General features: G+C 31.9%; 2 protein-coding genes across 2 annotated transcripts; one reads left to right on the plus strand and one right to left on the minus strand.

The window, feature by feature from the left end:
* The first annotated feature begins 857 nt into the window (after positions 1-857).
* On the plus strand, positions 858-3,026 carry LOC140669257 (uncharacterized). Its single transcript, XM_072898914.1, has 3 exons — positions 858-1,169; positions 1,531-1,668; positions 1,913-3,026. The coding sequence occupies exons 1-3, from the start codon at positions 1,165-1,167 to the stop codon at positions 2,787-2,789; spliced, it is 1,020 nt and encodes a 339-aa protein (XP_072755015.1). The 5' UTR covers positions 858-1,164; the 3' UTR covers positions 2,790-3,026.
* Cubn (Cubilin) lies at positions 2,778-24,945 on the minus strand. The gene is made up of 53 exons (XM_072898912.1): positions 24,768-24,945; positions 24,331-24,460; positions 24,063-24,254; positions 23,662-23,718; positions 23,435-23,575; positions 23,264-23,367; positions 22,884-23,034; positions 22,513-22,755; positions 22,087-22,402; positions 21,458-21,780; positions 20,705-21,055; positions 20,423-20,576; positions 20,103-20,299; positions 19,511-20,030; positions 19,127-19,352; positions 18,644-18,961; positions 18,408-18,568; positions 17,429-17,764; positions 16,701-17,188; positions 16,203-16,595; positions 15,809-16,079; positions 15,441-15,707; positions 14,847-15,358; positions 14,399-14,594; positions 13,679-14,050; positions 13,412-13,608; positions 13,087-13,238; positions 12,370-12,558; positions 10,909-11,090; positions 10,538-10,756; positions 10,299-10,445; positions 10,111-10,186; positions 9,756-9,867; positions 9,502-9,661; positions 9,082-9,321; positions 8,844-8,917; positions 8,455-8,684; positions 8,170-8,385; positions 7,953-8,088; positions 7,442-7,775; positions 7,054-7,257; positions 6,704-6,860; positions 6,452-6,629; positions 5,992-6,243; positions 5,555-5,717; positions 5,097-5,311; positions 4,841-4,915; positions 4,669-4,733; positions 4,352-4,592; positions 4,039-4,198; positions 3,535-3,776; positions 3,204-3,315; positions 2,778-3,089 (listed from the first exon to the last, which is right to left on the minus strand). The coding sequence occupies exons 1-53, from the start codon at positions 24,833-24,835 to the stop codon at positions 3,058-3,060; spliced, it is 11,247 nt and encodes a 3,748-aa protein (XP_072755013.1). The 5' UTR covers positions 24,836-24,945; the 3' UTR covers positions 2,778-3,057.
* Between the last annotated feature and the right edge of the window lie 1,538 nt (positions 24,946-26,483).

Here is a 26,483-nt window from a genome sequence, read left to right on the forward strand (position 1 = left end):
AATTTCGCTCGATTGAGAACATTTCTGAAATATATTACTTGATCTCTTAGTTTAATAAATATATCCTAATGCTATTGATGATGCGATGTGTTTCATGTGTATAATTTATTTACTAAAATTTTAACCACAATTATAAAAATTGTAAAACAAGAAAATAATTTATAATTTAGTAGAATTTTAATAAAACAATGATAGGCATGTAATTAACAAAAATATAGTCTTCGTGAGTAAGAGAAAGAATAAATTTTAAGACTATGATAAAGTACTAAATTTTTATACTATTTTTTATATTAAAAAAAAATTATGTAGCCTTTTCTTCTTCTCCACATTCCAAGTTATGTGCGTTGTTTAATGACAGATCTTTTTTACAATGATAATATAGAAATATCATCTAAATTTATTATTTATTATTAATCTAATCATGGCTATCACAGAGAAAGAAGGTATTTTCTTTAATTTTCTTTAATTTTAACTTTTTTAATAAAGCTTTTTCAAGAATATTTGGAATAAGCAAGTAATTATGCTGTTTATTACACGTACACCATGATTGTATATCATATCACGTGTATATCATAGTTTAAGTGCTTACTACCTAAGATAACGTAAAAAGATACTTAAATTGTCAGTCAATCGCTATTGATATTAGATTAGATATCCTTAATAAATGATCCACCGATTTAAACATATCAGTTTAGTATTAAATAGAATTCGAGAATAAGAAACATCTAAATAAAATATATAATATATCTAAATAACGTAAATATTTAAATAATATAAATTTAATGGAAACTTAAAAAGAGATAAAAAGAAAGAGAGTGGGAAGTATTTATTATCTTATCATGTTCTAAGGCATTCTAGGTCATGTCTGTGATTATGTAAATTTAGTCAGAAAGTTTATATTGACTCTTGAACCTCGCACGTATGTACACCGTACATTTGCTTATAATTCCTACATACAGATTTGGTTTAGATAGTATTCGCGATATCGATATATAACGACTCTGATGAATATACGTGTTTATCGAGATATTATTGACATTAGTGACAACGTACAGAGATATAAGAAGCAAGTAATATCTGAGCAGAGATAGTGTCGTGCCAGACTGGCCCCGTGATTGATTGTGCGAGGAAAATTAAGTGGAATTAGTAATTATCATACACACAATGCGGTAAGAGAAATATTTTATTTAAAGAATTTAGAAATATATATAAAACAGAGTAATTAAACATGAGGAATAATTGTCCACATATGGAATAATTGTCAAAATGTCCAATATGAGGAATAATTGTTAACATATTTCTTACTTTGATACGATTTAGATGGTAAAAAATACAAATATATATTTTTGCTAAAGAAATTCTTTAAAAACTTTTTATATATTAATTTGTATAATATATTTATACATTATAATAACAGTTTGTTGTATCAATTTTAAAATTTATTTTATCACGACGTAACAGTTTTATCTTAATATCGGCTTTGTCTCTGAGACATAAAAAACTTAAAGAAACGGAATTCGATCTTTGTAGATTGTGGATATTGTTGACAACGCTTTTATTGGTCGCAATATTTGCGTCTGACGTTTTTGCGAAACAATCAAACAAAGATGTGGAATTCAAAGGCCATGATAAGGAGAAACAAGAAGTCAATGTAAAATACAATACAAAGTGAGTACCGAACAGAAAACAAATAAAAATATCTATGTATATGTTTGTGTTTAGTGTCTTTATTTTATATCGTATTAAGTTAAATTAAAATCTTAGAACTGAAAAAAAGCTTTCTTAAATCTAAATAAATAAATAAAAGTATTTAAATTATTATCTTCAAAGCTGTAACACTAATATATTTTATTAATATTATTCATTAATTTATTCTGTTATTTTGTTACTCATGATTAATTCTTTTTTTTAGAGATAAACATCAATCGAATAAAAGAGATAAACATGATAAAGAAAAAAAAAAGGAAAAGAGCAGCTCGGAACAAAATGTTGAAACTCTTGCCAAAAAATATTCAGAATCAAAAAATTCTGATAAATCAGAGCAAAAATCAAAGAATAAACAAGACAAACGTGAGAAAAATATTAAAGTGATAAGTGAGAAAGAAAATAAAAATTCGGAAAATAAACTGAAATACTCGAAAGATAAGACAAAAACGGAAACAGAAAATAAGCAAGATAAGCCCGTGAAGGAACAATCGAAAAAATCTAAGAAACATTTTAAAACTTCTCAGAATTCTGAAATTCACGAAAAATTGGAGAAAAGCTCGAAGGAAGGAAAAAACAAGAAGAAATCGAAAAATATTGAGAAAGTAGAAAACATTAAAGAAAGTGCAAATGCTGACGTTCAAAACAAGAAGGTAAAGCGTTCTACGAAATATTCTGAAGACACTCAGGATGTTGTTGATAAAAAAAGCAAGAAAACAAAGCACGATAAAAAAAAGAAACAAGAAATACCTAGAAAGGAATCCGAAACAACCGAGGAAGAATTAGTTGAAACTGATTTGTCACCTGAAGATTATGAGCAGGAAAAAAATGTGCATAAGACCAAGAAGGAGGAACAGAAGCCTCAGAAAACATCGAAGGAAAGTAAGAAAAATAAGAAAAAGCAGGAAACATTGCAAGAAAAAGAGGAAACCGAAGAGGAAGTAGCAAGTCCCATCGAAGAAGAAGAAACTGTGCAGAAATTTGGAAATTTAAAAGAGAAGGAATCGATAGAACAAAGCGAGACAGAAAGCGAAGAAAATTGTCCAGCTCAAAATAAAGAAAAGTGTACAAGATTAGAGTTATAATATTTTAATATTTTGATATAACATTCAAAAACATTACAATATTGAATATCACTCAATGAAAGACACTCATTTATTAATATATTTATATAATGTTATTTTTATCGTGTCATATCAATTTGATTGTTTTAAATGATATCGCGTACTATATCAAGCGATATTATTTTTATTTTGTTTATTTACAAATAATTATATATAAATTTGAAATAAAACTGCCATATTAAATTTGTAATTTATAAACATCACTTTTTACAGTCTCTTGGTGTTCCTCTTACCAGCTATCGATTATATTGATGGGATGAACTGAAAATATTATTTTACAATTATATATGATCTTTTATCATACGCTTGCATGATTTGTAAGTCATAGGTAGAAAAATTCATATTGCAACCATACAGACACGAATGTCTACTTACCAGTAGATTGTGCCATAAACGCAATAACCCATCCCGTTCCAATATTATTCACTGTCGAAGTATATTTCACGAGAACTCGATCAGTATCAATCTCTAATCTCGCTGGATCATCCTATGCAAAAAATAATATTATATATTCTTAATGTATGTGATGTGTGTGTTACAGAAAAGATTTTGAAAACTATAAAATATATGATCTAAGAAAAAGTTAAAAATTGAATTTTGTACAAAATAAAACTATAAAGCGTTTCTGATAGATAATCAATTTTATCAATTGCAGAATTGGTGTAGTTCTCGAAAATGTCATCAATCATTTTACAAAACAATTTACCCCGCCGCAGAAAGTGCTGCGTAAAAGTTCTCCGCTAGGAACAACATCGTAAATTTTGACGTTATTGTTGCCGCAGTTTTTCTTGGTGCCGATGTCGAAGACGAGGAACTGAAGAATGATCTTGAAGCCTCGTGGCACGCTTACATCCCAAGTGCACACGGTATTGTTGCGATATACATTCGGATACAACGGTGAGGTGAATTTGCCACCGTAATTGAATATGCGACCGCCGCAACCTCGACCTGCGCAATTTCATTTTTGAGATATCATATATGCATTGTTTTAATGCACGTGACGTTTGCAACGACATCACATAATCGGATCCTCTCGCGCGAAAATAAACCGCAACATTTCACGAGCGCGTATCTGGTGACGCTGCAACCTCGTAAATCATTGCATTGTAATTTCTCCGCATCTGGTGGCGCGCATTAATCGAATACGAAGAGATAGGAGAAGAGAAAGGGAGATGACAGAGAGATTTGTCCCTCCCTACATGCGTCATACCTGCGTCCGTGGTCGTGTAAATGATGTCATAACTTTGATAAGACTCGGCACCCTCGGTCCAGGAGTGTAGAGTGAGTTTGTTACCGCTGCTAAAAATCGGACTTGGTGTCGCTATACTACATAATCGTGTGAACGGTCCGGTGGAATTACCGTCATGAATCTATGAGATTCATAAGTTTATTTGAAAATTTAGACATGTAACGATGCGCCTCGTAAGGACGAATTTTATTCTTCATTTAGTTTTTTTCCATTAAAATAAATTAACACTATAATTAATTATCCTAGTATAAGAAGAGTAAGATAACGTATGTACCTGCAGTGCGTTCCTCGTACAATGTTCTGAATCGTAAACGCTAAATTGATTAAAATACAAAGAAATGGTGTGATTTTCAGGAGCAGTGATCGTGATCCAGCAGTTTGTAAATCCGCGATGAACGATACGTCCTTGTTCACTCGTGTAATTTCGATCGCAATTTGCTGTACTATATTCCAGCTTAAAGCCTTTATGATTATTGGACAGTGATTTAAAAGTTATTTGGATGCTGTTGCCGTAACTGTAGGAGAAAAATCGAGTTGAAAAAATATTCTACTCTTAACAATATAATAATTTAATAGAATAAATTCAAATACCTGTAATACTCGTGTGGCAATTCGCTGCCGCAATATTTATACGAGGAGAGAGGGAAATGGCTGCCCTAAAACATAAAATAAATATAAGATTCAATAAGGTATACCTATAAAATGAAATACAAAATAATCGTAAAATGTTAAATGTAAATGAATTGTTCTAGAGAGAACTTACCACCTCGACAGTTACCGGATGTTGTTTTGCGCCATTATAAATAAAGTTTGCTCCAAAGCCTTCGTTTATATAAGTCTAACAATTAAAAAAGCCATATACTAAAAGCTACATAATACTAATTATATATATATGTATAAATTATAAAATAGTTTTAAATTGTTATCTATCATCTATTAAAGGAGAGAGGATATTTTTCTAAAATAGATATTGTCAGCATATGCAGACTAAGAGTACTTATTCTTTATTAAATATTTACCTTTTGCTCAGTAATTTCTAAATACTCGTTCTCACACTTGCTAGATTCTGCCATATCGAAATCTATAAATCGAATTCGCAGTCTATCACTATACTTATCAGGATGCCGTAAAGTCCACTGACATTGTGTTCCAGTTGTATGCGTATTTGGATAACCTGGAGAAGTGAGTGTCTGCACTGTTTCGTTTATTACTCGAGTACTTAGGCCACACAATGCTGCAATATGAGAAAAGTAGCATCAAAACCCTAATCAAAGAAAGAGTAAATTGTAATTGAAAAAACAATAAATAGGAATTTTTAAGTTGTTATGCATTTTAACGTCAATGTAAATAATTAATAAAAATTCTGCTAGAGAAAAATAATAAATGTATAAAAAAAATTATGCATTTAAATATATTTTTTAATGTATACAATAATGTAATTGTAAATAGCCGAAATGCTAAATATGAAGTTTCTTACAATTAATAGTATCTAAGGTGGCCGTTACACCTGCACCTTCATTTTCACCGTCACTATAAAATCTAATCCACAGCATATTTGAAATAGATAACACAGGAATTGGCGGTACATTTCCACAAAATTGACCTAAAAGTTGGCCATATGGTCCAGCACCATTTCGGACCTGAAAATAACAAAATACACGATATTTTAACGTAAAATAATAAATTAAAATAAATATATCAGAAAAGTTAAATTAATGTATTTCTCTTTTACTTTTTGTCTTCTTATCTCCGTTGCTAATTTGAATTCTAATCAATATTATGTGTTGAAGACTAGTAAGATATTATTTATTTATTTTGTTTTATACTATTTTATTATTTATTTGACGATATTACATTATGCACTAATATGCACTGATACAATGCAATGCTTATTAAACGCGAGCGCAAACTTACCTCGAGATAATCACCGCTACATTTATAAATTTGGTTGGCGGAAATAAACTGAGTATAGTTAGTTGAATTCTTTATATCCATATAATTGATAGTAAATCTAATATTTTTAGCTGGCGATGTAATCACAGTCCAATGACACTCTTCAAATGATTGATAAGTTGCCGTCTGCTGAGTTTTAAATGATTTAGATTGAATCGAGGTCATATTAATAAATTCTCCGCAACCATCGGCTGGACTTGTTGTAAACAGTACCTAAAATTTTATTTATTATTATACATATCCAATTATCTATTATTATTATACGTATCACTCATTTGATTGATAACGTTAGCAAAATAAATAGCAGAAGAGTCATCGGATAATGATTGTGATAAAAAATGCGATACTTTGTTATTATCAATTTTGTAATAGATATTTTTTAATAATGACATCAAACGACATTAAGAACGATAGACATTACTTTGGCTGTGAAACCTTCGAAATGGCTGGAGCCATCAGCGTTAAAATTGACGACCATGGAATTGGATTCGGATTTAAATGTTGGTAAATGTTCAGTCAAGTTTCCACAAATCAGAGCTATCCGTTTATTAGGTTTAATCAAATCACCTTCGTAAACGATGACGTTGTCGAAGTAGCAGCTACAAAAATTCGTGATAATAATTGATAAGGTTGAATAATGTATATAAAAAAATTAGCCTTTGAAAAAATTTACCTTGTGCTGAACTCGAGAACGAACTTTTCGAATCGTACAAGTACGCTCTTCCCTTGCGGGGCTTTAATGATCCAAGTGCAATTCATACGCCCGAAATATTCTTCTCCATGCATCAAGGGCTTGAGTTCGGTGGGGTGTGTAATTATACCCCCGCATTCTATTGATTACATTGATTTTGTTATTTCGTTAATCTTCCTATAATTATCTTATTAACTTTGTAATTACAAAATTAATATATGTTGCATATTAACTGCGCTAATTCTCTAGCAATTATAAATTATTGTTTAAAATATAATATCCAAAATAATTTTTATCTTTATAATCTATATGAAAACTCGTGAGAAACTTACTGTTGAGGAAGTATTTAAATTGGAAGCCACTTCGCTGCGCATATTTATCCGTCATAAAGATAATCTGGATAGATGAGATAGATCTCAAAAGTGGCGGTTTATTATTACCACAATAATTCTCCTCACTTTTCTCCCCATTTTCCATCATATGATGATATTCGTATCTCATGATCGTGACATTGTCAAAACGACAATCACTGTGACCTGTCAAAATGAACTTCACTTTGATCTTGTAATTTTTCTTGTTCTTTTTAAAGAACTTTACTCATATATCAAACATTATCGTGACTTTATGAAAGGCTTAGGTACTAGGCGCTATATTATGCTTGCAGTAGCACATAATGCACAGAATTTCATCACAGGCTGAGAGGAGGAGGGATTCACTCACCGCGCTCGAGTTGAAAGTCAGTGAACTCGACGATAATGTCCTCGTCTGGCGCTACGATGGTATAATTGCAGAACGCGTTCGGTGGATAGAAGTTTGGATACGACGGTGATTGGATGATGTTAACTCTCTCGGTAGCTTTGAAAATACCGCCGCAATTCTCATCCCAGACGGCGCGGAAACCGTCCGATTGTACTGCCTCGTTTGAATGGAAGATCACCTTCATGAGGTTCGACGTCGAGTTAAAGGGCGTAGGTGTGTTTCTGCCGCAAACCTTGCCGAGACTCTTCCATTCGCCATTGTCGTTATTTTCGTCTGTTAGGATCCAATCAAATACCTGTATAATATAGTTTATAATATTATCGTCAATATTTGTAATACACGAAGTTTCTGATTATTAAAAAATATTATTGTAAGAGCGAGATTATAAACAAAATAATAATAATAAATATTTAATATTTATCATACATAAGTAATATATAATAGAGAGATTAATATAATAATTAAACCTAACCTGCACATAATCTTTCTCGCAATTAGGACTAGTCTCTAGAGTGAAACGATCGATGAAAGTTAAGCCTATCGAATATCCATTGTCACCAATTATTTCCCACGTACATTCACCGTTATTTGGATATTGTTTGGGAAATCTGCAATATTTTAAAAGTATTATTAATTGAGTAATTAAGTTTTTTTTTTTCAAAGTAGTATTTGTTATCGCAAGTAATTACTCGGGTGATGTAATTTCGCGATTGCGACCGCGTAATGATCCATCACAACCTGTGATGACAGGCTCTACATTAATCTCGAAATCGCTTTGATTCTCTGACGCGTAATATTCTATCCACAACTGATTCGATATGCTGTTTATCTTGTATTTCTGAAGTTGATTTTCATCAGCATGCAAGCAGTGCTTTACGACTTGCGGCGCCGTCGCTCCGCCATTCCTAATTATAAACGAATGTAGATTAAATCGAACATTAATCGAAAATTAAAAATTTGATAAAAGAGCCTACTTGATAATGAGATAGTTCTTGTTACAATTGTTTTCAAGTTCAAATTTGGTGAAAGTGAGATTGATTATTTCGTCATCGGGATAATTTATGTGCCAGACACAGTTTATCGGATAAGAAATATTCTTTGGTGGTCTGATGGTATGAGTTGGACCAGATAAAATACCACCACAAGCTTGCCATTGATATTGAAGATTAAAATTTGAACGTTCTCCATAAGTGCCGTTCATTATCTAAAAAATTAATAGAAAATTATTCAAATATTTTTATATTATGTATAAAAATATATTAAAATTACTTCTTTCTACACTTAATAAGCTAAACATGAATAATCTTAATTCAAATCTCTTAAAACTCTTTAATGTATAAGTGATAAAGATTAATGACATTACCGTCAACGTGTTGATCATTTTTGGGCTCCTTAAATATTTCGGTTCCGTTATATTCCCGCATAACGTTCCAATATCTGTAATATTTAATGATTACATTTTGTATATTTATAATGCATATTTATTAATTACTTGATTTTTGTTTACCTGTTTTTTTATATTTTGACAATTGTTGTTAAAAGATAAAAAAAAAAGAAAAAATGAATAAAATTAAGAAATTAAATTGTTTCTGTTGTTTTACCCTGAAGTTCGATGTACTGAGGATAGATGCATCTTTTTCTAATAATATTCTCACGACTGTCAGATCTGCCTAAGTAACCGGTGACTTTTATTGTCAGGGTCAGATGATTGTCGTAGATAGGACCACTCATACTTTCGGGTGGTACCAATGTCCAGTGGCAGGCATATGAGGTTTGATTAAACGGTAGACTTGTAGGACCTGTTATATTGCCTTCAAGTTGTCTCAGATTTCCACCACAAGCTACGAATAATGCGTTGTTGAGAAAATTAATAAATTGTTTCTTCTGAATAATGTTTCTTCTTATATTTTTCATAGTAGTCATATGAAAATCAAATATAATTGGAAAATATGTTTCTGTTTACGTTGCACTATTATAATATGTTGTGAAAATTATTGTCAGTAATAGCTTTTAAAACTTACGGGCTGGAGCTTGAGCCGTGTATCGAAGTTTGAAACCCCGGTGCCCGGCGGAGGACCAATAGTTGATAATCATAGTATTACTGGAGCTTCTAATCTCTTCTGTACTAGCACTTTGTTCTAACACTTTGATCTTTGATTTAAAGCTAAAATCGTTATAAAACTGCAAAAAAGAAGAATTATAGCATATATTCTTTCCGTTGAAATAATCATTCCTTATATATATATTTTTTATTTTCATATATTATGTCACTTACCGAAAGTGCATAACCTACACGTGAAGGTCCAGGATCGTTAACGATGTCTATATCCAAAATATTTACCACTACTTGATAACCGATCGGTAATTTAATTCGCCAATTACAATGTCTGCAATATGTCGTCAATATATTGTGTAAGTAAAACTTGTACAAATAATGTTTTAATTTTTCACTAGTTAGTAATTATTGTGACTTATTTAAATAATTATTTATAATTTTGTTATTTATTAATATCATTTTATAACTTTTTGCACAACAAATGCATTCTTAATTGTTTATTTGACAGATACGTCCGACATGTAAAATATTCTGATAACTAGATAAGATGATAGGTCTGTTTTAAAAAAATTACCTGGGTCGTGTACGTGGATTAGGATATCCGAGTGACTTAATTATTCCACTCATTGCGGTTAATAAACCACCGCACGCTACAAACAAATAATATATAATGTAACATAAAATTTGAAATTTTACGGATAATAAAGTTTATAATTATGCAATTGAGAATTGCTTAATAAAGTTTGTTTTACAGTTACTAACTTTCTTGACTAGTGGTAAAGTTTAAACTAAATCCTTTGTAACTTATGTACTCTCTATTATCACTCTCGAACGACACGTATGCTTCGTTTGTCGATGTCTCAATTACGTCCAATTTTTGCGTACCGCAGTAAGTTCCAATTTCTGCGACTGTGAAAAAATATTGCTTGTGCCAACCATCATTACACGATAATTAATAGATGTAAATCTCAATTTATGCAATCAATTGCGTCATTACTTACTCGTATCATTTGCTGCAAGTTTTTCTCCAATTGTCACGTGATCGGTCGAACGGCATTGTCGAAGACCAGGAAGTTGTATGTCACGGAATTGTAATTTCAGAGTGTGATCTGTTGGCCCTATTAGTATCCATCTGCAAGATAGATTTGCAGGATAGGAATCCGGATAATTTGGAGACGTGATAATGCCACTGCTACCGCGCAAAATTCCACCACAGACCTCTACATAAAAAATTCACGCATATACATTATCAGATTTAACGTAGATGCATGTTTATATAGTTCTATAAAAGATTTTTTCATAGCAGTTGTTTTGACACATTTTAAAAAATTATGAAGTACATTGCTTTATAAAAGCATTAAAGCGTATTTACCTCCTGAAGTAATTACAGCTTTAAAGCCATTTTTAGGTTCTGGCAAGTCTGTATAAAAGTACACATATATCATGTTGCCAGTTGTACTCATACTACTGGGTGCTACGTCCTTACAATATCTTCCCATGAATCTTGAACCATCAGTTCCTCCATCCCTTATTTCAATATATTCTCTCTCACAGCTAAACAAATATTAATATAATACAAACATCATTTTTATAGTAAAATCTCTAATTTAAAAAAAAAAAAAATAATAACGCCACGTGCGAATAATGTTTTTTTTTTCTCGTCTACATCTCTTTAGGAGGGTAAAGAGGGGTTATAAAATTCTCAAAAATGAGAATCTATTTCTTGGTAAAATACACCAAGTAAAATATGTGTCCTGTGCACGATTCGAATTTCGCGAAAGAATTCATTTCTAAAGAAATTTTACGCATTAACATCCGCGCATGGCTCTCATTGCTAAAGCTGGCCGCACACGGTACGATTTTTTATACTAAATCGTATACGAGACATTTAACTATCATACTGGCTATGCAACTTGAAATTATGTGTGTTGCGTGCTACTATACGTCCTAGTATGGTAGTTTTGGTAATAAGTTTGGTGCCTTTTTTCACTACGTGATTTCTTGCTAGCTGTAAACGATAATAACGATAATAACTGTCAAAAACGCGAAAAATTAAAATAATCTACACTTTATGTAGAGACAAAAGTTATATATCATCGTTCGACGAGTAGATTATTTCATTATTGTACAACGGAGTTTATCTCACATTACAATTAACAATAATCTGGAGGATTTTTTAAATCTTGAAAAATATATTGGAATATCTAGAAATTTTATAAATAAAATAATATACCAAAGAAAATAAATTTCTTTATATTTTCTTTATATTTGTGTAATATTTGAATGCAGTATTTTCTATAGTATATTGTTGACTTGAATATTATTTCATTTGGTGGTGAATAATGTATGTCAGATAACCATTTCATTTATGACAGAATTTATTTCGCATTACGATTGCTTACTATTATCTAGAGAAATTTTAGAAATCTTGAAGAATTTGAAATCATCAGAAATTATATAACTAAAATATTAATCCAATACGTAAAAAAATCTGCATGTGTGAAGCCAAAATATAGGTTATTTTAATTTTTCACGTTTTTGACAGTTATTATCGTTTAGAGCTAGCAAGAGATCACGTAGTGAAAAAAAGCGCCAAACCTATTACCAAAACTAGCATACTAGGATGTATAATAGCACGCAACACACATAATTTCAAGTTGCATAACCAGTATGATAGTTAATTAAATGTCTTGTATACGATTTAGTATGAAAAATCGTACTATGTGCGGCCAGCTTAAGTTTATAGTTACGTGCTTGTAAATATTGGAGCCTTATATATGTCGAATTATTAAAAAAAATATGTGTTTTATTCTTATATAATCTCATATCTTACTTTTCGGAATAACTTAAATCAAATCTGTCCAAGAAGTGGATAGAAAGTCTTTCACCAGCTGGAGCAGTAGCTGTCCAAGTACATTCAGCATAAGTTGGAGGGATGTTTGGATAATTGGGGGATGATATATCCCATCTTTTTTGTTTGCTTGAGAAGACAAATTCACCGCCACAGTTCATATTTACTTCTCTAAAATATGAAAAGATAAGATGGTATTAATATAAAACTAAGCTAAACGTTTTAATACAAATTTTTATATATTGTAAATATTTTATATATTGTATATTATAAATATTATATAGAGAGATATATAAACTTGTCACAAAAGTTAGAGGAACACCTAATTTTTCTTAAAAAAATTAGGCAAAATGTAGCCAGCTATAACTTCACTAAAATAAACGAAATTTAAATCCAAAAACAAGGTTGTAATATTTAAACTCTCTACTTTCAAAAGTAGAGTTCGTTATTATTTTTGCGTTTTTATAAGTTTAGTAAATTTTATATTTAGAAAACTATAAGCTAGACGAAATGGAAAATTTTTGTCACTTTCTGGACCTGTCACAGATCCAAAAAAAATCTAAAAGTTGTTTATTTTTTTTAAAGAAAAATTAGATGTTTCTGTAATTTTTGTGAAGAGTGTATATATAATACGTACACATATAATTGTATAATTATGCGTAGATATATTATCAATCTAGAAAAACATTCAAAAATTACCTGTAAGAAAGTTTAAAGCGATATTGAGAATCAGTGCCAGTAACTTTAATATAAAGATGATTTCCAGTAGTTTCTAGTTCCGGTGGTGCTACATTGCCACAATATTTTCCATTACCTAACAGAGGCGAAAGCATTCCATCTCCATTTTTTAGCTGAAGACAATATATATAATATTAATAAACATTAAATTTATTTTCATACAAATTAATTTTTGTTTGCAAATACATGTTAATTAATTAATTTTAAAATATTATACATTAAACGTTAATATTTTGCTTATGATTTTATTGTTACTAAAGATTAAAAAAAAAACATATTTACTAACCAGTAAATAATTATCACCGCATGAATGATCAAGTGTTTCTTGTATCGACATATCAATAATCTGAACTTTAATTGTTCTACCAGGTTTTACTGTCACGAGCCATTCGCAAGTGAAACGCCACGTGCGAATTGCTCTTATGAAAGTGGTATTGTCATAGTCAATCAGACCATTAGGCTCTGTCAAGTTACCTCCGCAATCTAAATATTAATAAAGACATTTTTTATACAAATATAACTTGTTAAAAAATTAAAATAAAATATTAAAAACCTCGTGTCACATATGCGTTGAAGCCGGTCTTATTAATAAATCCATCTGAATCGAACTTGACTGTCATTATATTGGTCCCTTTGATATGAACCCAAGTGGAGTTTGCTAAACATAATTTTTTTAGCAACTGAGCATTGTTCGTTGATGTTAATGCGTTTCCGGAATAAACGGAAACCGAATCTGCTATGCAATCGCTAGTTTCTTCTAAATTCAAGGATATTATTCTCAACAACAAATGTGTCCCAGGTGGTGATGTGAAAATCCAATTGCAATGCAAATTAGCAGCATAGCCGGTCGGCCAACCAGGAGAACTGAAGGCATACGTGTTGTTGCGTTTACCCATTAGAGCTATTTCTTTGTTGCACTCTGACACTGTTGGGAAATAAAATTCATTAAATAATTTTTCCACTAGTACGTGTATATGTGTGTATATATACATTATCTTAACGCATGCACATAATATTTAACATATTAATTATTACAGATTATATATATTTTTTATGTACAAGTAAATTTTAAAAAGTGAATAAATAAACAAATAAATATATATATTTATTTATTTATTTATTATATTTATGTTTATACATATATATATTGCTGCATCGCTAATAGTTGTATCAGCAAAAAATTAATAATATAATTGTTATATATTTATTTATGATAAAAATAATTATATGTATTATATGTATTAGATAGATTATATGTATACAGCAAACTTACATTTGATCTCTTTATTATCTTGAGAAATATCTCTTGGTATTTGAAGCCATGTAAGAGAGAACCAATTTCCCTGTCTAATATAATCAGTTGTCAGCGTGATGTAAATCACATTACTGGATGACTGTATTGGATCTGGCAGAGTATAACCACATACTTCTAATAGGCTCGGTGCTTCATTATCATATCCATCATATATCTAATCAAGAAACAAAACTGCTTAATATATATATATTAATTTAAATTACACATAAGTAAACCTTTTAATTTCACTAATTGTAAGAGAACGAGAAATTAGGAACATTAATATAATATATATATATATATCTCTGTTATGTTAAAATAATTAATTGTTATGTAAAATATTTATTATATGTATTAAATATATTTGCATTTATCTTTTGTGATATATGCTTTTTATAACTTTATTACCTTCGATGACAATACTTACTTCAACTTTAGAGAAGCATAATTCGCCGAAATTTTCTATCTGCAAATCTGTGATTTCAATACGTATGATCGAATTCATTTCGACGGTGACACGCCAGGAAATTGTAGCTGTACGCCTATAAGGCTTTGGATACAATGGCGAGGTAATGCATCCCGTAGGTCCCTCAAGTTCGTTCCCTCCGACAAAATTATACTCGCCTACGAAACCTCTGGCGGTGCCTGAATCATCGCTTTTAAACTTAATCCATAGTTTACTGGAGGATGTAATTGCCGCGACATCTTTGCCGCAGGAAACGCTAATAAGCTTTCCAATTCCGCTGTCCTCCCGTATCTCGAGGTAATCCAGATCGCAATTTTCGCTCGATTCGATATCAAACTCGGAGAATGTGAGAGTGATCCTGTTGCCGGGGGATGTATTTAGTATCCAAACACATTCTGCGTTCAATGGATAACTGTTCGGATAACTCGGCGAAGTAATCGTGCCTTGTTCAGAAGTGTAAGTTCCGCCACATGCTAAAAATTAAAAAGAAATTTTTTACTTTTGTTTAAATTTTTTTTATTTATCATATCATTATATACTATATTATCGACATACCTGTATTTAAAACAGAATAACTAGCGACAAAATGACCGGCAAACTCGTAACGCACAAATAGGTGTACAGTAAGTGAATTTCCGGTGCTCGTAATTGGCGGTGGTGTGACATTATTGCACCATTTTCCTAAAAGCGGTCCGTCTGTGCTGTCACCCTCGAATATCTGGATGTAGTCCCAAAAACATAGACCTAGAGGACTCTGAGAAGTTTCCCATTGAGAAAGTGTGTCGAGCTCCATATGTGTGAAGGTAACAGTCACGTGATCGGCTACAATAAAAAATATTCAGAAAATTATTAATTGAAATTTATAAAGAAATCGAAATATTTATACGAATATGTGAACGAGAGCAAAAGTTAAATTATTTTACCTGGATTTTCACCTATCAACGTCCATGTACAATTACTGTTATGATGTACGTTGGTATATCCACTCGAGGGTGTAAGGACACCATGATCTTTCACGATTATACGAGCACCGCAGGCTCTAACATACTGAGCTTTAAAACCTTTGGCTGAAACCATATTATCGGTTCGCATGGCTACTAACATTTGATTACCAGTCGAAACGTAAGATGGTGGCAATTGATTGCGACAATGCGTTCCTAGTAAAGGATCATCCTTCGTTGGTCCATCAAAGATCTAGGAAAATACGAGATACAAGAGCGTTAACTAATACTTGTAATTAAATTTAAATGAGAACTAACACACTCAGAACTTTAAAATGTATTTTTTATGATTTATTTTAAGCATTACAACACATACCTTAACGTAATCGTCAGTGCAATTTCTACTGTTTTCCATATCAAAGTCTAAGAATGTGAGATTTACAACGTGATTGCTCTCGACTTCTAGCAGCCACTCGCAATTCTGACCGTGCGGATAATTTTGCGGATAATTGGCCGAATGAATAATGCCCGAATCTGTTGTAAATTTACCGCCACACTCGATAGGAACGCTTCTGTAGCTAGCGTTGAACCCTCGACCAGCGTAAGACGTATCCGATTGGAATTTTACAAACATTCTGTTACCAGGACTAGTGTAGATTACTGGTTTCTCTGAATAGCAAAGCTCGGCCAATTTTGGCGCGTCCGCGTCTTCACCACTGTAAATCTGAAGTTTATCGTAGTAACAGCCTTGTCGTTTTTCAGTGTTTACCTGTAAGAGAACAATTTTTATTTTTAAAGTATTATGATGCAACTTGGCAGCACCAAGTTCTGTATAAATTATTTATGAAATTGGTACTACTTCAGATATACTCACTTCGTGAAGAGTGAGTTCAACGCTGTGCATATAATCCACTTCAATTAGCCATTCGCAAACAATATTCGTCGGATAAGCAGACGGATATCCGGGTGATGTGAATGTACCGTACGGTTTATTTAATTGTCCGCCACAACCGTGCACGGTCCATTCGAGACGGAAGCCATTAAAGGCAATAAAGGAGTCTGTGACAAATGTTATAAACACTTGATGTTGCGTTGAATTAATTTTCGATGGAAACTCCGTTCCGCAGAATCGACCCAACTCAGTGTTCGGATTGTCTTCGTCGCCTTCCATAATTAGCAGATAGTCATATGTGCAAGTATCCAGTGTGCCTCTTTCGAGATCAAAGTGCGAGAAAGTTAGATTAATCGTGTTACCAAGTGGAGCTTCAATTGTCCAACTGCAGTTTATTGAGTGCTCATATTTGTTGGGAAAATTCGGTGATTCTATCACACCATAGTAGCCGTGTAGTTTATTGTTACAGTCTGCATCATAAAAATAATGTTTTGTAATAATTTGTAATAACAACATAATTATAATTAAGATGAAAATTTATAAAAAAATTGATTCAAATTTTTATGACTAAAAATATATTCTAAAATTTACAAGATAAAGAAAATGTCATTAAAAATTAAAAATCTTTTTTTTTTGACACACAAGATATTTTTTTTAAATATTGCTAAATTATAATTATGTAGCATCAACTTAATAACATGCATACTTACGCGTTTCGTATTTCAGATGGAAACCGCGAGCGGAATTACTAAAGTCACTGCGAAATCGAATGGTCATTTGATTGGATTTAGATTGAATAAAGTTCGGATACGTAGTACCGCAATAACGTCTTCCATTTGTACGACGACTAATACCCTCAAATATTTCGATGAAGTCATATCGACACTTGTCGTGCTCCTCGAGATCGAGATCGACTATTACGACTTGTACTAAACTACCTGCCGCCACAGCTATTTTCCAGTAACAATCTGCATTTAATGCATAAGGCTCGGGATAATTTGGAGACATAATATCGCCAGTGTCCGATGTCATTACACCACCGCAGCCTAAAGCAGATTTTAAAAGTAAGATAATGTAGAACTTTATCAAAATTTTTTGTACGTTCTTGTTATAAGTTAAAAATATATTTGAATTACTTCGAATCTATGAAAATCTTAAATTGTTCGAATTTTTAAATAAAAAAATTTTTAAAAAGCTTGAAAATGTTTAATGAATTTAGATATCGAATATGTCATTTGAAAAAAATTCTTTAAAAAATATATTTGATAAAAATAGAAATTAAATAATACCAGCTTATATAAGATTCTACTTTCGTACGCATAAGTACTAGAAATATATTTTTTGTTCCAATTATTACAGAAAGATATAATTGTGTTATTATTTATTAGATATAATATATTATACATGTTACTAATTATAATTATATGTTATTTTCACTCATTTCCAATTTTATACATATACGTAAATAACTATTTTATCCTGCAAAGTCTTAAGTCTTAGATACTTTTAAATACTTTAAAAAAAAAAATTCTAAATCAATTTGCACAGTTTTAGAATATTCAAATTTTAAGATTTTTTAAGAACTGTCAGTTTTAAATAATATTCAAAGTAATTTGAATTTTTATAGGATTTATATTTGTGTTGAAAATTTTTAAAAAAAAGATTCAAATGTTTATCACTAGCTGTTACCTTCCGTGGTGCTGTCCCAGTGTATCTCGAAACCTTGCAATGACCTCGAAAAATCAGAGACGAATCTTAGGTACATTTGATTGGTTTGACTTGGTATTTCAGTGGGTATTTCTGTACCACAGAATTTGCCGATCAACGGTGAGGAATCATGTCCGCCGTTCCTGAAATATAAGAAATATAGAGTAACTATATTTGTAAAAAAAAAAAACAAAATTATATTATTTTAAAATAATTACCTAATTTCTAAGTAATCAAATGCGCAATTCGTATGTTTCTCTAATTCAAAGTGATTAATCGTAAGCGTAATTCTGTGCCTGTTTTGCGCTTCAATAATCCAAATGCAATCCTTCTGACTCGGATAATATTCAGGATAGTTTGGCGATCTAATAATGCCGTTTGGTTTCGAATAGCGACCGCCACAGACTTTTGTAACGTCTACGAAAACATATGTGGCGACAAATCCATCCAACGAAATGCTTGAGTCAGTATGGAAAAGTATAGTAAGTGTACGTTCTTGTGTCATTAAATCGGGTGGTTTAGTACTACCACAATATCTAAAACATGTAATTATAACATATATTAAAAGAAGAAACGCTGTTAAAGAAAAGTTTAAAATAAAATTAGCATATAAGTAATATGTACGATAGTAATATTCGGATAATATTATCTCCCTATTTAAACAGTTAAAAATAAAAGAAATTGACACTACTCCGACATACGTGGCTATTATATTTTCATTAGGTGAAGTGTAATTTTCATAAATGTTGACAGAATCATGGAGACAATGAGGATGAGACTCCAAATTAAATGATAACCAAGTGAGTTGAATTACGTGTCCTGGCGGTGCTTGAATGGTCCAAATACATTGTTCGTTATCGGCATAAACTCCATTTTCAATGGGAGGCTGAATCACTCCGGTTGATTCTTTTAATAATCCGCCACATCCTTAATAAGAATATATAATAATATAATAATAATATCAACTATTTTTGAAGCCTCATTTTTAAGCAAAAAACTTATATTATTAGAATATGGCCACATGATGTCCATATGATAAATGTATAATATTCAAAGTTATTATTTCAAATCACAGATCTACTTACTGCGATCAATGGTTGTGTAATTAGCTTTGAAGCCTCGACCCTCAATACTGTTGTCAGTTGTAAATGTTATGTACATAAAATTATGTGTCGAATAGTAAGGAATATCTGGAATGTGTTCTTCGTCGCCGCATAACGTAGCGAGCTTGCTTGAATTTTCATTATCACCATCATAAATCTCGATGTAATCATAGTAACAATTGGGCGGTTCTCTACCTTCGATATCCATGTCTTCTATGGTTAACACGATTCCTTTATTCGATGGTTGTATAATCTCGTAAATGCACGTTCTCGAACCATGATAAGTGTTGGGATAGAAGGGTGACTTGAGAATTCCGGTGTCCTCGTGGAATTCACCGCCGCATAAAGTATCGTAGGACAATGTGAAACCTTCTAATTCGTAAGACCAATCGGATTTAAAGATTACGACTAAAGTATTTGAACTTGACTTGATCGCTGGTGGCATATCCCCTCCGCAGTACCTGCCAAGTAACTGAGAAAATGTGTCAGGTCCATCATAAATCTGAAAGAATATAAATAAAATTAATTGCGTTTCTTCTCGTGCATATTAGAAAGATAAAAACCGAAAGATTACTTCGACAAAGTCAAATTGACAACTGGTAGATTGTTCGAGATTAAATCGCAACCATGTTGCTCTGATTCGTTCGCCCGCTGGTAGTTGTATCTTCCACTCACATTCCATATTTGATTCATAAGACAACGACGACGACTGACCAGGCGAACTGATTCTTCCAGTTGCGCTTGTATGAACTCCACCGCACCCAGGGCTACCTGATGTTATGAATTTTTTTTGTAAATTAAGGATTTCTTAAATTATCAAATTATTATTAAATTATTAAATTATCAATTGTCCTAAATAAATAACAGTATTAATTAACATAGTTGCTTCAATACCTTCTATCGCTGAATAATGAATTTGAAAGCCGGCGTCTTGACCAGTAGCATCAGAATGAAAATGAACAGTCGCTTCAGCACTGGGTGTGAATAGAGGCGGTGGACGAGTGTGATTACAGTAAAGTCCTAAACGTTCTTCTTCCATACCTGTAATCTATGGATACTAAATGTAGAATCGAAATTGATATTTCAAGTCATTTATGTGCAAAAAAATTATATCTGGAAATTTACTCATATAGTATCATGTGTCGGTCGATCTATAAAGTAGTATAAAAAATTTACCTCTACATAATCGGCTTCACAATTTTCCTCGAGCATCAGCTGGCCAAAATGAAATTGGATCCTTTTCGATGGTGTAACGGAAATTCTCCAGAAACAGTCTCTATTTGGAGGATATTTTCCTGGCAAGCCTGGAGATGTAATAGTACCGTAATTATCCTCTAAAATGCCTCCGCAAACAGGATCGATGCTATTCCAATGGAAAGTAAATCCATCGTGAGATATACTGCTGTCCGAGTGAAACCACAAGTACAGAGTATTATGGGACGATACGATATTTCCGTTTCCATTAGGTAATGTATGACCGCAAAATCTATTAATTATTTGGCTACCAGCGTTCCTGCCGTCGTGAATCTAAAAATGTGTACGTATATTTTTAAGAAAATATGCATTTTATAATTTTTCTCTTTTCTATACTTTATATTTCTTATCAAATTCTTCTTGTCTTATAGTTTTCTATATTTTAATTCTTTATATCAGTAAAGTTTAAAACTGACAATGCGATTTAAACAGTATATCAAGAGAATTTACAAATATTGAAAATTTTTTAAAAACAAGTAGGTATCAAGAAATTTGTAAATCCTTGGAACAATTGTTTTACTAATTTTTCTAGGATTAAAAGAACATAAATACTGACTAATATATAGCTTTAAGATCTTACGAAACTTATAGCTCTAGTAACAAGACGAGTATCTAGAAACGAAAAGTTGGCAAAAGTTTTAGAACTACCGAATGCGATGTTAGCACATATCACACCTGTAAGAAGTCAAATTTGCAATCCGCGGACTGTTCGAGATTGAAAGCCGTGAAGGTGACGTTCAGAATTTTAGAAGGGTCCGTAATTAACACCCACGCGCAGCTCATTCCGTGCTGATAAGTGCTACTACCTATAGGAAATTGAAGTGTTCCCATAGGATTTCGCGACATACCGCCGCATGTCTGCCGTGGTGTCTCGCACCTGTTTCCCGTAAAGCTAGATGTACATTGACACGTTGCTTGTCCGTTTAAAATGGCGCAAATACCATTGTTTTGACACGGATTCGGCGAACACGGATCGGCCGGTATGTTACATGTTGTTCCTAAATGTTTACAAAAGATAATGAAAATGAAACGATATATTGATATTTATACACGTTCAATATTTTACATTTTAATTAAATTAATTAATTAAAATATTGGTAGCGAAATAATGTAATTTTAAACGTTATTTTCGACTTTATATAATTTACATTTAATATTTAAAATATTTGCAGTGTGCATTCATCAAACATAAATTAATCTCATATCTTATTTCAGAGAGGCGCATGAAACAGAACGTTATTGTTTGCGAGTAAGTTTATGGACCATTTTCCCTCCTCTCCACGTCTCTCTTCCCTAATACGTACCTGAATATCCCGGATTGCATGTGCAAGTAAAGCCATTTGCACCGTTTGGAACACATGTGCCATATACACAGGGGTTGATAGAACACGCTGTATTAACAGATACATCAGTTAATTGACAGCCGTTCGGTCCCATTCCGTTACCTATGTAACCCGATGGACAACGGCATAGTACGTAAGAACTTGTAAGCGATGGATTTTCGCTGCATGTAGCTAATGGATGACAACCGCCGTTGTTGATGCTACAACCGCCGACAAAAATGCAACTGACACCGTCTCCGCGATATCCTGAAGGACACGCTCCGCATACCCTGGAACCCTGTAATTAAAATTATCGCGATAAAATATAGATTGTTACAATAGAGTACACAGCGATAATTTTATATTATGTACGATGTATGTAATATAAAGTGTCTACGCAGAATTTACCATCGTATTCATGCACTGTACATAAGGCGAGGTACTGCAACCGCCGTTGTTAATCAGACACTCATCAATGTCGGTACAATAATAGCCATTTCCACTATAACCGTGCGGACAGGCACCGCAGGCGAATGAGCCGCGAGTATTGTGACACGATACGGGTGGATTTACGGAACAGGGTGGATGGTACGCCGCGCATTCATCTACATCCTTGGTGCAAGCTGGGCTTGTACCATCGCTCTCCCATCCCTAAAGAACGATAAATAAAAGGCTCAGTAATAAAAGGCACGTCTGTTACCGCTTTATGCGCAAGTTTTGCACGTGATGCAGATTGATTGAAACGTTTAAAAGAAAAAAAAATAAATAAAAAAGCGTACTTGATCGCAAATGCATGTATAGCCTAGTGGAGAACTACTTTTGGCGACACACACACCATGCTCGCCGCAAAGCGCCTCGGAATTCTCCGTATTGCAAATCGACGTTTTCTGCGTGCAATGAAGCCCGAACCATCCCGGCAAGCAGTCGCATCTAGTATCAAACATCATGTACAGGCACATTTCAGTATATCTGGGAATTCGCACTACTAATACAACACTCAGTGGAATTAGTATTTCAATTATTTACACAAAGTATTATTTTTTATTAAAATTTATGTATAAAAAACTTATTTAAAAAAATACGAAGATATTCAAGATGCGACTTCTGTGCTTGACATTTAATTATTGTAATTAAAAACGTAATTGTTAATGTTGTATACCGATAAGATCCAGGCAAATTACGACACGTCGCTCCATTTTGACATCCAAGTTCCGTACCAAGAAATCTCGCGCATTCATTGACGTCCGTCATACAATTCAGGCCCTAAAATTATCATGAATTATCCTCACAAAACGTTAGCGAGCTCTTGTCATCCAGCGAGCTTGCATACCTCCCAATTTGATGGACAATGACATTGATAGGCATCATAGAGATCCTCGCATGTACCGCCGTTTTGACACGGGTTACTTTGGCATTCATTCTCTCGAAGCAGCGTTTGCATAGCTCTCAATGAATCTTCTAATACTTTAAGCTAAAAAAAAGATATATTTTAATTTAATCATATATATAGATTACTGTTCATATATCGTTTAAGATAAATTTGCAATGTATACATACTCGAATATTGATACGACGAATGTTGTTTCTGATTCTAGGCGGTAATGGATTAAAACTCTAAAAAAATATCCCTTTGTAAAAATAATCTGACGCAACAAATATTATATGTAATATATTTTTTTATTCCGATATAACTGATATATATTTTATTTTGATATAACTGGTAAATATAATTTTTATCAATAATAAAAACAAAATAACGTTAAATTAGTAAGATAAATAATAATTTAACATTTTAAATAAAGCTATTCGTGTAATTATTGTGCAATCTTTTTTCAATTTATTTTCACACATAAAATAATGCTTAAGTTTTCGTTAGCACACTTCGATATGAAAGTACATTATAACGAAATATACCATTACAAGCTATTGACTCAATATCGCGGATTGTATGTTCTTACCGGATATACCGGATTTGATCTGTTTCCTGCGCGAATTGTGCCGTTCACGTCGATGCTCCTCTCGAGCAGAGCGACTCTTCTCTGTAAACCTGTGGAGCCTGTCACTATAGTCGTTAACTGGTGAAGAGAGCTCTCCATCTCGGCCAAGTATCCCATCCGCCACCTGTCAATGACCCGCGTCGCATTTTGCGCCTAAAATAGGACCGAGATCTACGCGTTAACCGATTGTATCTCGATAACGCTGTACATTTAGACGTGTGTTCATTACCGCGGATGCGACGTGAAGTAGATTGATCTCATTGACATTCACGTAACCGCCTCCTATTATCCTCAGAGTGATGTTTCTGTCCTTCGCGCTGGAGATCACGAGATGTCCATCTCGGGACTCTAGAACGGGTCTGTCAAGAGAGTTTATATATTTATATAATTGTAAAGAAAGTTTAAGAGTAATAAAATTAAATATAAAATAATTTTATTTGATTTTATATTTTATATAAATCTTGTATCAAATTGTTTATATCATAGTTCCGTTGATACATATAGTTAAGTATATGTATAATCAAGTCGCTACTTTTATTAATTGTATCTATTATATGTAAATTCACGATAATTTCTTTTAACTCGATATATGAACGTTATACAAATGTAAATGACAAGATATATACATATATAAGACGCGAACAATAAACTCTTATCAGAGCATACCTTTCGTCCATCCATGCTGCGCAGAAACTCAAATGTAATAACAGGAACCATCTTAGTGTAAAAGCCATGCCAGTGGCGGTTTGAAACTCGGTAAACTAAATATTATGCAGTCATACTTTGTTGCACTCTCGCGAGACTCCTGTCGAAAAGACAGGTCGTAACAGATTGATCCGTGAGGCTGGCATCGCACGTCTGTATCTCCTGAGTGGGCGTATTTGGAAAATTTATCGAAATCCACCCAATATCGGTTTACGGTCGCTATAAATTATATATGTTCAAGATAATGTAAAAAGCAATCGGAAAATTATGACACTCAGAGAATGATTATGTGCCAAAAGTTAACACATTTATCGTCTAGATATATATATATATATATATATATATATATATATATATATATATATTATAATAGCATTAATAAATATAAATTTATACTGGATTCTCTTTAATTTATTTTATGAATTTTAATATTATTCACGCAAATTAATAATAGATATTTATTTTTATTATTAATTTGCTATAATTAATATGATTATTGACCAATTATCTTTTATATATATAAATACTTTTATATATTTCAACACTAAACTGCTAACTCTTTATATATAAGGCGACTTCATTTTTATGTACGAAAAGTACATAAAGGTAATCTATTTTGCACTTATGTGTACATACATATAATAAAGCGCGTACATGTGTGAAGGGGCACTCCTATTCATGTGGAAAATAAATTATTTTTAGTACATGCTTTTTGGAAACATTTTATATAAGCAAAACTTAGGATTAGTTAGCAGTCTAGTAATATATAAAAGTCTGTGCTCTTAACACACCAATTTGTACATATCGGCATACTTACATATTTTACATATTCATATATGAAAAATGTATGTGTGTGCCGATATACATAAAATTGCATGTTAAAGCATACTTTGAGCGTACAAAATGATAGTAATATTGTATGTACGATTTTAAACAAATAAAATGTATATAAATATATATTATATAAATTTATTTGTTTAAAATCGTACATACAATATTACTATCATTTTGTACGCTCAAAGTATGCTTTAACATGCAATTTTATGTAAAATTTTTTGTCACGCTTATAAAGCAAATAGTAAATATTTTTGCATTGAATTTCTTGAACTGTTGACAAATATTTTTTATTTGGTTAAATGTTTTTATTTTAATATAAAATCTGTCGTCTGTAGTAGACTCTGCATGAACATCGGCCCTACACCTAAAGTCTTTAAAAATTATCTGAAATAAAAAAATCTAAGATTCTTTTTAAGTATATGACTGTAGTTTTAGTTAAACGTACGAAAATTTTAATATTTTAATTATTCGCAAATAGCGCATAATGTTTAAAAGAAAAGTTTGAAAATCATCCAAAAAAAAGTATTGTTATTTTACCATTTTTTGAGGAAATTTCAATTGTAAAAGAATCCGTACTCTTAACTGAAGATATTATATTTAAAAATATTTTGTTAAAATTTCAAATCATTTTGATGTAAATTGGCTGAGAAAAATGCAGGACTAGTTGTAAAAATGTCACACTTGTCTGGAGTCCTGTACGGTGTAACAAAAACTTAGTTCTGTTACTTTTAAGAATTTTAGCATAATTATTTTTCCATACATTATATTCTCCATATATTATAAGTTAAGAAAATGTAAAAAAAAATCGAATTTTTTCCGTCGTTACAGTGTTCAGCTCCC

Source organism: Anoplolepis gracilipes, chromosome 9 (assembly GCF_047496725.1).
Source record: "Anoplolepis gracilipes chromosome 9, ASM4749672v1, whole genome shotgun sequence".
Lineage (NCBI taxonomy): Eukaryota > Metazoa > Arthropoda > Insecta > Hymenoptera > Formicidae > Anoplolepis > Anoplolepis gracilipes.

Bases quoted from the DNA above. Each gene is read 5' to 3' on its own strand.
- LOC140669257 (XM_072898914.1), top strand. The intron at 1,669-1,912 runs GTGAGTACCGAA...TCTTTTTTTTAG, and splicing joins AATGTAAAATACAATACAAA to AGATAAACATCAATCGAATA.
- Cubn (XM_072898912.1), bottom strand. From the start codon at position 24,835: ATGGCTTTTACACTAAGATGGTTCCTGTTATTACATTTGAGTTTCTGC. The intron at 12,559-13,086 runs GTAATTTTTGAA...TTCATATTTTAG, and splicing joins CGCTTTAAACTTTCTTACAG to AGAAGTAAATATGAACTGTG. The intron at 10,187-10,298 runs GTTAGTAACTGT...ATTTGTTTGTAG, and splicing joins CTTTACCACTAGTCAAGAAA to CGTGCGGTGGTTTATTAACC.